General features: G+C 49.0%; 1 protein-coding gene across 1 annotated transcript in view; it reads right to left on the reverse strand.

Annotated features, from left to right (window-relative positions):
• The window catches only part of ABCA4 (ATP binding cassette subfamily A member 4), a 249,212-nt gene that overhangs the window by 135,346 nt on the left and 97,924 nt on the right, over nucleotides 1-15,942 (reverse strand). Inside the window, exons 14-15 of the mRNA XM_038745065.1 lie at nucleotides 11,878-12,100; nucleotides 6,175-6,396 (exon numbers count right to left, since the gene is read on the reverse strand). Of these exons, the coding sequence (XP_038600993.1) occupies nucleotides 6,175-6,396; nucleotides 11,878-12,100 (445 nt within the window). The remainder of the gene's footprint in view (nucleotides 1-6,174; nucleotides 6,397-11,877; nucleotides 12,101-15,942) is intronic.

Below are 15,942 nucleotides of genomic sequence, written 5' to 3' on the forward strand. Positions count from 1 at the left end.
GGGAGGGAGTGGGGCTTCAGACAATTTGGAGAATAAGCCTTCAGGAGAGAATAAATCCAGAGCTACGGCGGCGGGGGAGTGGGGCTTCAGACAATTTGGAGAATTAGCCTTCAGGAGAGAATAAATCCAGAGTTATGGTGGTGGGGGAGTGGGGCTTCAGACAATTTGGAGAATAAGCCTTCAGGAGAGAATAAATCCAGAGCTACGGTGGCGGGGGAGTGGGGCTTCAGACAATTTGGAGAACAAGCCTTCAGGAGAGAATAAATCCAGAGCTACGGCGGCGGGGGAGTGGGGCTTCAGACAATTTGGAGAACAAACCTTCAGGAGAGAATAAATCCAGAGCTACGGCGGCGGGGGAGTGGGGCTTCAGACAATTTGGAGAATAAGCCTTCAGGAGAGAATTTCATTCAATCATTCAATCGAATAAATCCAGAGCTACGGATGGGAAATCTTCCCAGGGCAATGAGGTTGCTCTGGATTCACTCTGGTATTTCTTATGGCATTTGTTAAGTGTTTACCGTGTGCCGTGCACTGTATTAAGCGCTGGAGTAGATGGAGAAGCAGCATGGCACAGTGGAAAGAGCCCGGGCTTGGGAGTCAGAGGTCATGGGTTTGAATTCCGGCTCCACAACTTGTCAGCTGTGTGACTTTGGGCAAGTCACTTAACTTCTCTGCACCTCAGTTACCTCATCTGTAAAATAGGGATTAAGACTGTGAGCCCCACGTGGGACAACCTGATCACTTTATATCCTCCCCAGCACTTAGAACAGTGCTTTATATGTAGTAAGCACTTAACAAATGCCATCATCATTATTATTATTCAAGTTAATCAGGTTAACACAGTTCATGTCCCACAGAAGACTCACAGACTTAAATCCCCATTTTACAGTTGAGGTCACTGGGGCACAGAGAAGTGAAGTGACTTGCCCAAGGTAACACAGAGGACGAGTGGCGGAGCCAGGATTAAGACCCAGGTCCTTCTTACTCCCAGGCCCATGCTCTATCTACTAGGCCACACTGCTTCTCTATTAATAATAATAATGATAGCATTTGTTAAGCACTTACTACATGCCAAGCACCGGATAATGATGGCTTTTACTAAGCACTTACTATGTGCCAAGCACTGTTCTAAGTGCTGGGGTAGATGCAAGGTAATTCGGTTGTCCCACGTCGGGCTCACAGCCTTCATCCTCACGTTCCAGATGAGGTAACTGAGGCCCAGAGAAGTGAAGTGACTTGCCCAAAGTCACACAACTGACAAGTGGCAGAGCAGGGATTAGAACCCGTGACCTCTGACTCCCAAACCCAGGCTCATTCCACTGGGCCATGCTGTATTGAGTGGCAATAGTGACTGCTTCTGTAGGATGCCGGTTGTTTCCAAAGCCTCTACTCCCTACTAGTCAAGCTAGTCAAGCTTAAGAACTCAGGGCAGGAAAAGAAAATCTGTGACCTATCTTTAAGAACCCAGGCACACCAGGAGTCATTAAGGCCCCAGACTCTCTTCCCTTTACCTGATTATTACCTTAATTGCCTGGCCCTGCCCACACTTTGGGTCATGTGAAAGTTTTGCTACTCATTCACTGTATGTGTGGTGGAAAATTGGCTGTTATAAAAGGCATCAATTAATTGCCTAAGGAACTGCTGAAGTGTCAGTCAGTGCCCAGGTAGCTGTAGATTCATGCTTGTGTTTTAGTGGTAGATTTGAGGCTCTTTTCACAAAACTACAGCACAGGGGTTTTCTTTCTCTGCTCAATGGAAAAGGGAGACAGAGGGGGAAAGGGCACTGTAGCCAGGAGGGAGGCCGTCCTTCAAGGTCATTCCTTATTTTATCACTGCTTACATTATTCATTCTAGTTTTTGTGATTACTTTCCTCTTCGAGGTTCCTCATTTCTGAAGCGCCTCAGAGAAGCAGCGTGGCTCAGTGGAAAGAGCATGGGCTGGGGAGCCAGAGATCAATCAATCAATCAGTCGTATTTATTGAGCGCTTACTGTGTGCAGAGCACTGTACTAAGCGCTTGGGAAGTACAAGTTGGCAACATATAGAGACAGTCCCTATCCAACAGTGGGCTCACAGTCTAGAAGGGGGAGACAGAGAACAAAACCAAACATACTAACAAAATAAAATAAATAGAATAGATAGGTACAACTAAAATAAATAAATAAATAGAGTAATAAATATGTACAAACATATATACATATATACAGGTGCTGTGGGGAAGGGAAGGAGGTAAGATGGGAGGATGGAGAGGGGGATGAGGGGGAGAGGAAGGAAGGGGCTCAGTCTGGGAAGGCCTCCTGGAGGAGGTGAGCTCTCAGTAAGGCCTTGAAGGGAGGAAGAGAGCTAGCTTGGCGGATGGGCAGAGGGAGGCCATTCCAGGCCCGGGGGAGGACGTGGGCCGGGGGTCGATGGCGGGACAGGCGGGAACGAGGCCCGGTGAGGAGATCGGTGGCAGAGAAGCGGAGGGTGCGGGCTGGGCTGAAGAAGGTAGGTGAGAATGGAGGTGAGGTAGGAGGGGGCGAGGGGATGGACAGCCTTGAAGCCCAGGGTGAGGATTGTGGGTTCTAATCCCGGCTCTGCCACTTGTCAGCTGGGTGACCTTGGGCAAGTCACTTAATAATAATAATAATGATAATGGCATTTGTTAAGCACTTACTATGTGCAAAGCACTGTTCTAAGAACTGGGGGGGGATACAAGGTGATCAAGATGTTCCACATGGGGCTCACAGTCTTAATCCCCATTCTACAGATGAGGTAACTGAGGCTCAGAGAAGTTAAGTGTCTTGCCCAAGGTCACACAGCAGACATGAGGGGGAGTGGGGATTCAAACCCATGACCTCTGACTCCAAAGCCCATGCTCTTTCCACTGAGCCACGCTGTTCACTTAACTTCTCTGGGCCCCAGTTCCCTCATCTGTAAAATGGGGATGAAGACTGTGAGCCCCACGTGGGACAACCTGATTACCTGGTATCTGCCCCAGTGCTTAGAACAGTGCTTGGCACATAGGAAGCGCTTAACAAATACATACATTATTATTATTTCCACAGAGGTTATTTTGATTCTGTGCTTGCCTAGCTTTGTGTGGACTTGCTTCTATAAAGAGTTTTTTTGCCTCATAATTGAGTTCCATGTCACCCCCCTCCTCAGAAATCTCCAATGGTTGCCTATCCACCGCCGTATCAAACAAAAACTCCTCACTATTGGCTTCAGAGATCTCCATCACCTTGCTCCTTCTTACCTCGCCTCCCTTCTCTCCTTCTACATCTCAGCTCACACACTCCACTCCTCTGGTGCTAACCTTCTCACTGGGCCTCGTTCTTTCCTGTCTCACTGCCAACCCCTGGTCCACAGCCTACCTCTGACCTGAAGTATCCTCCCTCCTTAAATCCACCAGATAATCACTCTTTCCCCCATTTCTTAGCCCTACTGAAGATGCACATCCTCCAAGAGGCCTTCCCAGGCTGAACCCCCTTTTCCTCAGCTCCCCCTCCCTTCCGTGTCACCTCAACGTGTTCCCCTTGCCTCCCCTCTGACCCCTGTTACACACCATTTATGTATATATATTCATTCATTCAATCGTATTTATTGAGCGCTTACTGTGTGCAGAGCACTGTACTAAGTGCTTGGGAAGTACAAGTTGGCAACATATAAAGATAGATATACATATAGATATATATAGATATGTCTAGATATAGATCTATTGATCTATATCTATAGATATATATAGATATACATATATCTACAATTTTATTTATTTATATTAATGCCTGTTCACTTATTTTGTTTGCTGTCTCCTCCCCTCTAGACTGTAAGCCCACTGTGGGCAGGGATTGTCTCTCTTTATTGCTTTATTGAATTTTCCAATGAGTACGGTGCTCTGCGCACAGTAAACACTCAATAAATACGACAATGAATGAATTAATTTTTCCTCATTAATAATAATAATAATAATAATAATGGCATTTATTAAGCGCTTACTATGTGCAAAGCACCGTTCTAAGCGCTGGGGAGGTTACAAGGTGATCAGGTTGTCCCAAGGAGGGGCTCACAGTCATTGAATGAGATGTGGTAAAGACAGCCCTGGGGAGGTAGATGAGTGACTCACAGGCTGGTGTCACTTCAGTCAATCAGTAGAATTTATTGAGCACTTAAATCAAATCAAAGTATTTATCGAGCATGTACTGTGTGCAGCATACAACAGAGTTGGTAGACGCATGCCCTTTCCATGCTTGCAGTGTGCTGAGCACTGTACTAAGTGCTTGGCAGAGTACGACAGAGCCGATAGACATGATCCCTCCCCTCTGAGGGTGACGGGTGCCCAGAATATCAGTCAGCCAATGGTTACGGGAAGCAGTATGGCCTAGTGGATAGAGCACGGGTCTGCTGTCAGAAGGTCATGGGTTCTAATCCTGTTTCCACCACTTGTCTGCTGTGTGGCCTCGGTGACCTCATAAGAGAAGAAGCGTGGCTCAGTGGAAAGAGCACGGGCTTTGGAGTCAGTGGTCGTGGGTTCAAATCCTGGCCCTGACAATTGTCAGCTGTGTGACCTTGGGTAAGTCACTTAACTTCTCTGGGCCTCAGTTCCCTCATCTGTAAAATGGGGGTTGACTGTGAGCCCCCCGTGGGACAACCTGATCACCTTGTAAAAACCCCCAGTGCTTAGAACAGTGCTTTGCACATAGTAAGCGCTTAATAAATCCCATCATCATCATCATCATCATCTGTAAAATGGGGATTAAGCCTGTGAGCCCCATGCGGGACAGGGACTGTAACCAACCCAATTTGCTTGTATCCACCCCAGCGCTTAGTACAGTGTCTGGTAATAGTAAGCACTTTACAAATACCATTATTATTATTATTATTATTATTAATTAGCACTTATTGTATGCAGAGCATCGTACTAAGTGGTTGGGAGAGTCCAATATAACAGAGTCGGTAGACACGTTCCCCGCTCACAACAAGCTGACAGTCTAGAATGACATGGTCCTCCGTTGGAGGGCAACTTGAAAAATCTCCCTCTTCCCAGGCCTCTCTGGCAGCATTTGGAAGGACATCATCCCTTGCTTCCCCTCTCCCCGCCCCCAAACCACAACCAGGTTTGGTTTCTTTGGCGTACGAAAGAAAAGAACATTTGGAAATCTCTTCCCAAACACAGGAGTTGGGCAGGGTTCCCGGAGGCCCTGGTGGGTTTTGAACTCAAAGACTAGAAAAATAGAAGAGCCCAGCAGCAGAGATGCAGACCTCCACCCCACCTCCAGCCCCCGACCCCTAGCAGGAATAACCCACCAGACCTCATCTGATTTTTCAACTGTCCTCCTCAACTACATCAAAGACTCAAGGCTTTCCCCTACTCCCCCCTCACCATCCAGCCCCAGGGGCAGCCACTTTCCATGGAGAAACATTTGTTAACTATGCTACTCTGGAGACCATGGAGTTTCCTCACCCAGGCCCACCTTCCCTGAAAAATGCTTCCACTTCAACCAATCAATCAGTCAATTAGTGGAATCTCTAATAAACCCCTCAGCACTTTTGTCCATATCTATCATTAATTTATATGACTGTCTGTCTCCTTCTTCAAACAGTAAGCTCATTGTGGGCAGGGAATGTGTCTGTTTATTATTATATTGTAATAATAATAATGATGATAAATGGTAATTGTTAAGCACTTACTATGTGCCAAGCACTGTTCTAAGCACTGGGGTAGTTACAAGGTAATCAGGTTGGCTCACATGGGGCTCACAGTCTTAATCCTCATTTTACAGATGAGGTAGCTGAGACCCAGAGAAGTTAAGTGACTTGCCCAAAGTCACAAAGTCACCCAAGCCTATGTTCTAGCCACTAAGCCAAACTGCTTCTCGCCCAAGCGCTTAACTCAATGCTCTGCACACAGTAAACACTCAATTCATTCATTCAATCGTATTTATTGAGTGCTTACCGTGTGCAGAGTATGATACGACTGACTGACTGATGTAGTAAGCGCTTAACAAATACCATTAAAAATAAAGGAGATCCAAGGCTCAGTCTCAGATTAGAGATGTCAATCAATCAATCGTATTTATTGAGCGCTTACTGTGTGCAGAGCACTGTACTAAGTGCTTGGGAAGTACAAGTTGCCAGACATAGCCTAGGTTTCAACTGAGGGGGCAGGGAGAAGAGGAAGAAGAAGATTCCTTACCGCTGCCGTCTTCAGCCGCACGGTCATGCTGTCTTGCCAGGCGAAGCACAGGATGTGGGGCAGGTAGAGGGTGAAGTAGATGACACCACAGCAGGCTGCTGCCAGGTTGGCCTTGGAGAAGAAAGCACTCAGGAGGAAGCTCTGGGCGATGGTGGCTGTGGAGAACGTCAGCAGGAACAGGAAGAGGATGATAGGATTGCTGTAGTGCAGGATCCTGCCATGCTGGGAACAGACAGGTGAGAAGAGTCAGGGAAGCTGGACAGTGTGGCTCTCTGGGGAGACATAGTCTCCTCCCACAATAATAATAATAATGACGGCATTTGTTAAGCGCTTACTATGTGCAAAACACTGTTCTAAGTGCTGGGGAGGATACAAGGTGATCAGGTCATCCCACGTGGGGCTCACAATCTTAATCCCCATTTTACAGATGAGGTAACTGAGGCCCAGAGAAGTTAAGTGACTTGCCAAGAAGCTTATGGTCCGGAGGAGGAGACAGACACTGAAATAAATTATGGATATGTGTGTAAATGTTGAGGGGCTGAGGGTGGGGTGAATTAAGGATGTATAAAAGGGTGTGAATAAAAGGTGAATCAAAGACTCACATCTCCTCCAAGAAGGCTTCCCAGATTAAGCCTTCTTTTCCCCAGCTCGCCATCTACCTATTTGGATCGGTGACCAAATCCACAGATCACATCCCGAGTGCTGAACAGGGGGACCGACCTAGACTGCGAGCTCATCGTGGGCAGAGGATACATCAACCATCTCTGTTGTACTGTACTCTACTGAGCACTTAGTACAGAGCTCTGCACTTGGAAAGTGCTCAATAAATATGATTGATTTAGTAATTGACTGATTCAGACCTTGAATCCAGCCAGTCTGCCAATAGCCTCCAAATATGCACGCTTTAATCTCGATGGTATATGGTCGCCATTCCAATCAATCAATCACTAGGCCATACCACTTGTGAGCTCCTCCACTAGATTATAAGATCCTTGAAGACAGGAATATTGCCTTCCTACTCTTTGTATTGTACCCTCCCAAGTGCTCGGTGCAGTGCTCGACACACAGTAGGTGTTCAATAAATATCATTGATTGATTGACAGAAGCCAGTGGAGGGTTTTGAGGAATAGAGAGATGTTACTGAAAGATGTTTCAATCACTCGGCCAAATGATCGACTGATTAATTGCTTCGCTCTCAGGCCATATGTGGCTGTCATTCCATTCACAGCAGCTGTCTGCTGCCTGGGGAAGACTCAATCAGGGATGTTCAGAGGTTTTGGATTTTTCTATGATCTTTGTTAAGCTCTTACCATGTGTCAAACATTGTTCTACATTATTCGCCTCTACCACCCCCTCCAGATTCTTGTAGCCGTCATCTACCGCCCTCCCGGCCCCACTTCCAACTTCTTTAATGACTTTGACCCCTTCCTCACCTTCCTTCTCTCCTTCTCCATGCCCACTCTGATCCTCGGAGACTTCAATATCCATATGGATATCCCTAACGACTCCTCTGCCGCCCGCCTTCTATCTCTCCTTGACGCTGCCAACCTCTTCCTCCACCCCACCTCACCCACTCACCAACTTGGTCATACCCTCGACCTCATCATCTCCTACCGCTGCACTGTGTCCACCCTCACCAACTCTGTGATCCCTCTCTCTGATCATAATCTTCTCACCTGCCTCCTCACTCACACTCCTTTCCCCTGTAACTCCGTATTACTCCCTCACAGAGATCTCCGCTCTCTGGACCCCACCCATCTTTCGGAACGCCTCACACCCCACCTCGCCGCCCTCTCCTCTCTACCCAGTCTTGATGATCAGATTACTGCTCTCAACTCTACCCTTTCTACTCAGCTAGACTCGCTCGCTCCCCTTTCCCTTCGCCGCTCTCGCACCACTAACCCACAGCCCTGGATCACTGCCACTGTCCGCCTCCTTCGCTCTTATGCTCGAGCTGCCGAACGCTGCTGGCGAAAGTCTAAACACCATGCCAACCTCGTTCACTTCAAGTTTATCCTTTCCTGCCTTAACTCAGCCCTCTCTTCTGCCAGACAAAACTATTTCTCCTCCCTTATTGACACCCATGCCCATCACCCCCGCCAGCTCTTCCGTACATTCAACTCCCTTCTCAGGCCCCCGGTTCCTCCCCCTCCTCCTTCCCTCACCCCCAACGATCTGGCCTCCTACTTCATTAACAAAATTAAATCCATCAGGTCCGACCTCCCCAAAGTCTCTTCCCCCCTTTCTCCAACCCCCCGGCTCTCAACATTCTCTGCTACTCTCCCATCCTTCCCAGTGGTATCCTCAGAGGAACTCTCCTCCCTCCTCTCAAGTGCTACTCCGGCCACCTGTGCTTCTGACCCCATTCCCTCTCATCTTATGAAATCTCTCGCTCCATCCCTTCTCCCCTCCTTAACTTCCATCTTCAACCGCTCACTCTCCACTGGTTCCTTCCCCTCTGCCTTCAAACATGCCCATGTCTCTCCCATCCTAAAAAAACCCTCTCTTGACCCCACCTCACCTTCTAGTTATCGTCCCATATCCCTCCTACCATTCCTTTCCAAACTCCTTGAACGAGTTGTCTACACGCGCTGCCTAGAATTCCTCAACAACAACTCTCTCCTCGACCCCCTCCAGTCTGGCTTCCATCCCCTTCATTCCACGGAAACCGCCCTCTCAAAGGTCACCAATGACCTCCTGCTTGCCAAATCCAACGGCTCATATTCTGTCCTAATCCTCCTCGACCTCTCAGCTGCCTTTGACACTGTGGACCACCCCCTTCTCCTCAACACGCTATCTGACCTTGGCTTCACAGACTCCGTCCTCTCCTGGTTCTCCTCTTATCTCTCCGGTCGTTCTTTCTCAGTCTCTTTTGCAGGCTCCTCCTCCCCCTCCCATCCTCTTACTGTGGGGGTTCCCCAAGGTTCAGTGCTTGGTCCCCTTCTGTTCTCAATCTACACTCACTCCCTTGGTGACCTCATTTGCTCCCATGGCTTCAACTATCATCTCTACGCTGATGACACCCAGATCTACATCTCTGCCCCTGCTCTCTCCCCCTCCCTCCAGGCTCGCATCTCCTCCTGCCTTCAGGACATCTCCATCTGGATGTCTGCCCGCCACCTAAAGCTCAACATGTCGAAGACTGAGCTCCTTGTCTTCCCTCCCAAACCTTGTCCTCTCCCTGACTTTCCCATCTCTGTTGACGGCACTACCATCCTTCCCGTCTCACAAGCCCGCAAACTTGGTGTCATCCTCGACTCCACTCTCTCATTCACCCCTCACATCCAAGCCGTCACCAAAACCTGCCGGTCTCAGCTCCGCAACATTGCCAAGATCCGCCCTTTCCTCTCCATCCAAACTGCTACCCTGCTCATTCAAGCTCTCATTCTATCCCGTCTGGACTACTGCATCAGCCTTCTCTCTGATCTCCCATCCTCGTGTCTCTCTCCACTTCAATCCATACTTCATGCTGCTGCCCGGATTATCTTTGTCCAGAAACGCTCTGGGCATATCACTCCCCTCCTCAAAAATCTCCAGTGGCTACCAATCAATCTGCGCATCAGGCAGAAACTCCTCACCCTGGGCTTCAAGGCTGTCCATCACCTCGCCCCCTCCTACCTCACCTCCCTTCTCTCCTTCTACTGCCCAGCCCGCAACCTCCGCTCCTCCACCGCTAATCTTCTCACTGTACCTCGTTCTCGCCTGTCCCACCATCGACCCCCGGCCCACGTCATCCCCCGGGCCTGGAATGCCCTCCCTCTGCCCCTCTGCCAAGCTAGCTCTCTTCCTCCCTTCAAGGCCCTGCTGAGAGCTCACCTCCTCCAGGAGGCCCTCCCAGACTGAGCCCCTTCCCTCCTCTCCCTCTCGTCCCCCTCTCCATCCCCCCATCTTACCTCCTTCCCTTCCCCACAGCACCTGTATATATGTATATATGGTTGTACATATTTATTACTCTATTTATTTATTTATTTATTTTACTTGTACATTTCTATCCTATTTATTTTATTTTGTTGGTATGTTTGGTTCTGTTCTCTGTCTCCCCCTTTTAGACTGTGAGCCCACTGTTGGGTAGGGACTGTCTCTATGTGTCTCTATTTGTACTTCCCAAGCGCTTGGTACAGTGCTCTGCACATAGTAAGCGCTCAATAAATACGATTGATTGATTGATTGATTGATTCTAGGAGCTGGAGTAGGTAGAGGTTAATTAGGTCAGACACAGTCCCTGTCCCACACCCTAAGTAGGAGGGAGAACAGGTATCCCCATTTTACATTTGAGGAAACTGAGGCCCAGAGAAGTGACTTGGCCAAGGTCACAAAGCAGGCAGTTAGCAGAGTCGGGATTAGAACCCAGGCCCTTCTGACTCCCAAGCCTGTGCTCTTTCCGCTAGGCCACACTGATTTTGTTTTGCATCCAGGGATTTCCAAAAGATGCCGTTTTGGGAACCCAGGAGTCAGCAGGCTGGAGGCTGGGGGAGCCCCCTCTGAGGAATTTCCCTTCTAAAAAGGAAAAGGCTTGGGCAACAGAGAGCCCCTGCTTCCCCAGTCCAAAGACCGAAGGAGTCAGGAAGGAGCAGAAGCCAGGCCGTGGAATGGGGATGAAAAGAACCATGGATCTGCCCTGACCAGAGAGGAGAAATTTATCCTCCCCACTCAGCTCCAACTCCTCAGAGCTGTGCGCTCCTTGGAATTGCACGCCAAACCTACACAGGCATCATATCATCATGAGAAGCAGTGTGGCCTGGTGGATAGAGCACTTTCCGGGGAGACAGAAGAACCTGGGTTCTAATCCTGGCTCCTCCACTTGTCTGCTGGGCAAGTCACTTCACTTCTCTGGGCCTCAGTTCCCTCATCTGTAAAATGGGGATTAAGACTATGAGCCCTATTTGGAACGGGGACTGTGTCCGACCCGATTATCTTGCATTTACCTCATTGCTTAGAACAGTGCCTGGCACATAGTGAGTCCTTAACAAAAATCATTATTGTTGTTATTACTGGGAAGGACCCGGCTCCTAAAATTCCAGCCTCTGGGACCAGGAAACCCTTCTAAATTCAGGAGGCAGGGGGCAGTTTTGGTGGTGGGATGCTGAAAGTGACTCTGGTCTGTTTATGACTAGCATTAAAGAACACCCCAGGCAGCTTTTCCTAATACCCTCCTAATCCGTTAGGAAGGTAATCCAGGGAGGAGGGAATTCCTCGCCCTCTTTTCTTCTGGGTTTAGAAGCAGAGACCGCATTGGAGCGAAGCCCTTCCTGGGCTCTATTCTGCCTCCAGCAGGGTTGAAGCAGCATGGCTCACCGGAAAAAGCCCGGGCTTTGGAGTCAGAGGTCATGGGTTCGAATCCCAGCTCCACCACATGTCTGCTGTGTGACCTTGGGCAAGTCACTTAACTTCTCTGAGCCTCAGTTACCTCATCTGTAAAATGGGGATTAAGACTGTGAGGCCAGCGTGGGACAACCTGATCACCTTGTATCCCTCCCAGCGCTTAGAACAGTGCTTTGCACATAGTAAGCGCTTAATAAAGGTCATCATTATTATTATTATTCAAGTTTGGGGGTGAGGGGTGGGCTTTATTCCTCATTATCCACAGACCCAGGGGCACCCGGGACTTCCCTCCTCCCTCACTGTGTCATTCTCTCTGTCTTCCCCCCTCCATGGGCAGGCTTCCGTCATCCCCCTCTCCCACCCCTGATCCGTCGTACTTACCGTGACTAGTCCTGTCAGGAGAAGCGTGCTGGTTGCCATGATAGAGAAGCTGTCCAGGAACCACGCGCTCCAGATGGCCGCGCCGGACACGCCCCGGTTTTTCAAGGTCTCCCTCAGCCTCATCTCCTTCTCCAGTACGATGCTCTTCACGATCATGGAGGCAGAGTAGATCCAGGCCAGCACCGTGAAGATGGGGAAGCAGCGATTCAAAGTGATCATGAAGCTACCGGTGCAGTGGGGGGAAGAGAGAGCCAGAGGATGCCGAGGACAAAAGAGGGAGAAAGATCATGGCGGAGAGGCCTGATTTCACGGCCTCCACAGTCACAGGATGCTGGCTTCGCGCCCTCAACCCAAAGAGCTGCCAAACCCCTCTGAGGAGTGAAGAGGATGCCCCGCTCATCTGGCCACGTAGTTTGTGGGGGAAGGCTGACGAGGTGGGCGGGGAGATGGGGGAGATGAAGCAGCCTGGCTCAGTGGAAAGAGCCCGGGTTTAGGACGAAGAGGTCATGGGTTCTAATCTCAGCTCCGCCACATGTCCGCTGGGTGACCTTGGGCAAGTCACTTAACTTCTCTGAGCATCAGTTACCTCATCTGTAAAATGGGGATTAAGACTGTGAGCCCCACGTGGGACAACTTGATCACCTTATATCCCCCCAGTGCTTAGAACAATGCTTCGTACATAGTAAGCGCTTAACAAATGCCATCATTATCATTATTATTATGAAGGGAGAGATGAAGGTAGGAAATGGGAGAGGAGAAAAAGAAGGGGAAGGGAGGAAAGGGGGGAGGAAATGGGAAATAAGGAAACTGGACAGGCAGAGAACAGGGAAAAAGCGAGGAAGAGGAGGGAGGGATCGAAGAGTAAGGAGTACAGGAAAGTGGGGCGCATAGGACAAAAGAGGGTAGACATGGGGGTAGGAGAAAGCAGCTCTTCCTGCATAGACCCCTTTTCCCCCCAAAAGAGGAGGCTTCAGCGATCGTGGCTAGCAAGTCATGTTAGAACCCCAACTTCCAGCAAACCTGGTGGCCACTATCACCAGGGCAGGCCAATTTACAAGCCAACAGAAGAAAAGTCAGTCATTCAATTGTATTTCTTGAGTGCTTACTGTATGCAGATCACTGTAATGTACTCTTGGGAGACTACAATATAGCAGAATTGGTAGACAAGTTCCCTGAGTCTAGGGGGAATGGTGGGGGGCATTTACCAAGCAGGGTCTGTTGAGGCTGCCAGCCCAGGGAGAGGACCCTCTCTCCCCCTGCTTTAAGTCCCGATCTTCCTCCTGCAAGCATCCCAGGAGGCAGCAAGAGTAGTCTCTTCCGAGCAGGTGGCTAAAGTCCCTCTAGACTGTAAGCTTATTATGGGCCGGGACTGTGTCTACCAACTCTGTTGTATTGTGTTCTCCCAAGCCCTTCATACAGTGCTTTGCCTTCTGTAACCACTCTGTGGGGGTTTTCATGTGCCTCTCCCACACTTAGTGGGCTAGTAAAATCCCAGGAGGTGATAGCCAAGAAAAGTAGCTGGGTGGTACCACACATGGGAGACTTTCAACCATGACCGCCTGTGGAGATCCTCCAGGGCAGAGAGTTTGCCATGGAGATCCTCCGTTTGGCCCAAAGATGGCCAAGACTGAACTCCTTATTTTCCCTCCCAAACCCTGCCCTCTCCCTGACTTTCCCATCACTGTAGACAGCACTACCATCCTTCCCGTCTCACTAGCCCGCAACCTTGGTGTCATCCTCCTCCCCCTTACCTCCTTCCCTTCCCCACAGCACCTGTATATATGTATATATGTTTGTACATATTTATTACTCTATTTATTTATTTATTTTACTTGTACATATCTATTCTATTTATTTTATTTTGTTAATATGTTTGGTTTTGTTCTCTGTCTCCCCCTTCTATACTGTGAGCCCACTGTTGGGTAGGGACCGTCTCTATATGTTGCCAACTTGTACTTCCCAAGGGCTTAGTACAGTGCTCTGCACACAGTAAGCACTCAATAAATATGATTGATTGATTGATTGATCCTCGACTCTGCTCTCTCATTCACCTCACACATACAATCTGTCACCAAAACCTGCCGGTCTCACCTCCGCAACATTGCCAAGATCCGCCCTTTCCTCCCCATCCAACCCGCTACCTTGCCGGTTCAATCTCTCATCCTAACCCAACTGGATTACTGCATCAGCCTCCTCTCTGATCTCCCATCTTCCTGCCTCTCCCCACTTCAGTCTATACTTCACTCTGCTGCCCAGATTATCTTTCTGCAGAAACACTCTGGGCATGTTACCCCCCTCCTCAAAAATCTCCAGCGGCTGCCTGTCAACCTACGAATCAAGCAAAAGCTCATCACTCTCGGCTTCAAGGCTGTCCATCCCCTCGCCCCCTCCTACTTCATCTTCCTTCTCTCCTTCTCCATCCCAGCCCGCACCCTCTGCTCCTCTGCTGCTGTTAACCTCCTCACTGTACCTCATTCCCACGTGTCCCACCGTCGACCCCCGGCCCATGTCCTTCCCTTGGCCTGGAATGCCCTCCCTCCGCACATCCACCAAGCTAGCTCTCTTCCTCCCTTCAAAGCCCTACTGAGAGCTCACCTCCTCCAGGAGGCCTTCCCAGACTGAGCCCCCTTTTTCCTCTCCTCCTCCCCACCCCCCACCCTACCTCCTTCCCCCCCCCCCCCACAGCACCTGTATATATATTTGTACAGCTTTATTACTCTATTTTACTTGTACTTATTTACTATTCTATTTATTTTGTTAATGATGTGCATCTAGCTTTACTTCTATTTATTCTGATGACATGACACCTGTCCACATGCTTTGTTTTATTGTCTGTCTCCCCCTTCTAGACTGTGAGCCCATTGTTGGGTAGGGACTGTCTCTATATGTTGCCGACTTGTACTTCCCAAGTGCTTAGTACAGTGCTCTTCATACAGTAAGCGCTCAATAAATGCGACTGAATGAATGAATGAATGAATGATCTGCTCAGGAGAATGAACGGATCACCAGGAAAAGCCGGCTTGACCTGATCAATTGCACATTTCCCATTGTGGGCAGAGAACGGGTCTACTAACTCTGTTATAATGTAGTCTCCCAAGCACTTGCTACAGCACTGTGTGCTATTTTAGACTGTGAGCCCACTGTTGGGTAGGGACTGTCTCTATATGTTGCCAACTTGTACTTCCCAAGCGCTTAGTACAGTGCTCTGCACACAGTAAGCGCTCAATAAATACGATTGATGATGATGATGATGATTGGGCACACGGTAAGTGCTCAATACACATGACTGATTGATTAGCTCCTTCCCTGGGAAACTCCCTGCCCTATTTCCTTCCCAGAACACGCTCCCTTTCCAGAGAGGCTCAGAGCCCTAAATCCCCCTCCTCCCTCCTTCCAGGTATCACCATCCAGCCAGATCCCTGCTGACCATCCATCTGGACCTGTGTCAGGACCTCCCACCTACCCACTCTGGCCAGAGGGCCATGGGACTCACTGGGAGGACAGAATGGGAACATTCCTCTACCTTTTCATCCAGCACACATCACTGGAATGTTAATTAGAGAAGGAGCTGCATTATTCAGCGGCGCCTAGAAACCAGGCCTGTTTGGGATGCAGGGTCGATTTTGCGGGGAAGCCTACTCTGATGGGTGCCTGATTAATGCCAAGCTCGCAGTATGGCCTAGTGGGTAGAGTGTGGGCCTGGAAATCAGAAGAACCTGGGTTCTAATCCCGGCTCCACCACCTTGGGCAAGTCACTTAACTCTTCTATGCCTGGATCACCTCATCTGTAAAATGGGGATTAAGACTGTGAGCCCTATATTCATTCATTCATTCAATTGTATTTATTGAGCACTTACTGTGTGCAGAGCACTGTACTAAGCGATTGGGAAGTACAAGTTGTTAACATATAGAGATGGTCCCTACCCAACAGTGGGCTCACAGTCTAGAAGGGGGAGACAGACAACAAAACAACACATATTAACAAAATAAAATAAATAGAATAGTAAATATGTACAAGTAAAATAGAGTGATAAATCTGTACAAACATATATATAGGTGCTGTGG

This window comes from Tachyglossus aculeatus, chromosome 4, assembly GCF_015852505.1.
Source record: "Tachyglossus aculeatus isolate mTacAcu1 chromosome 4, mTacAcu1.pri, whole genome shotgun sequence".
Taxonomy (NCBI): Eukaryota; Metazoa; Chordata; class Mammalia; order Monotremata; family Tachyglossidae; genus Tachyglossus; species Tachyglossus aculeatus.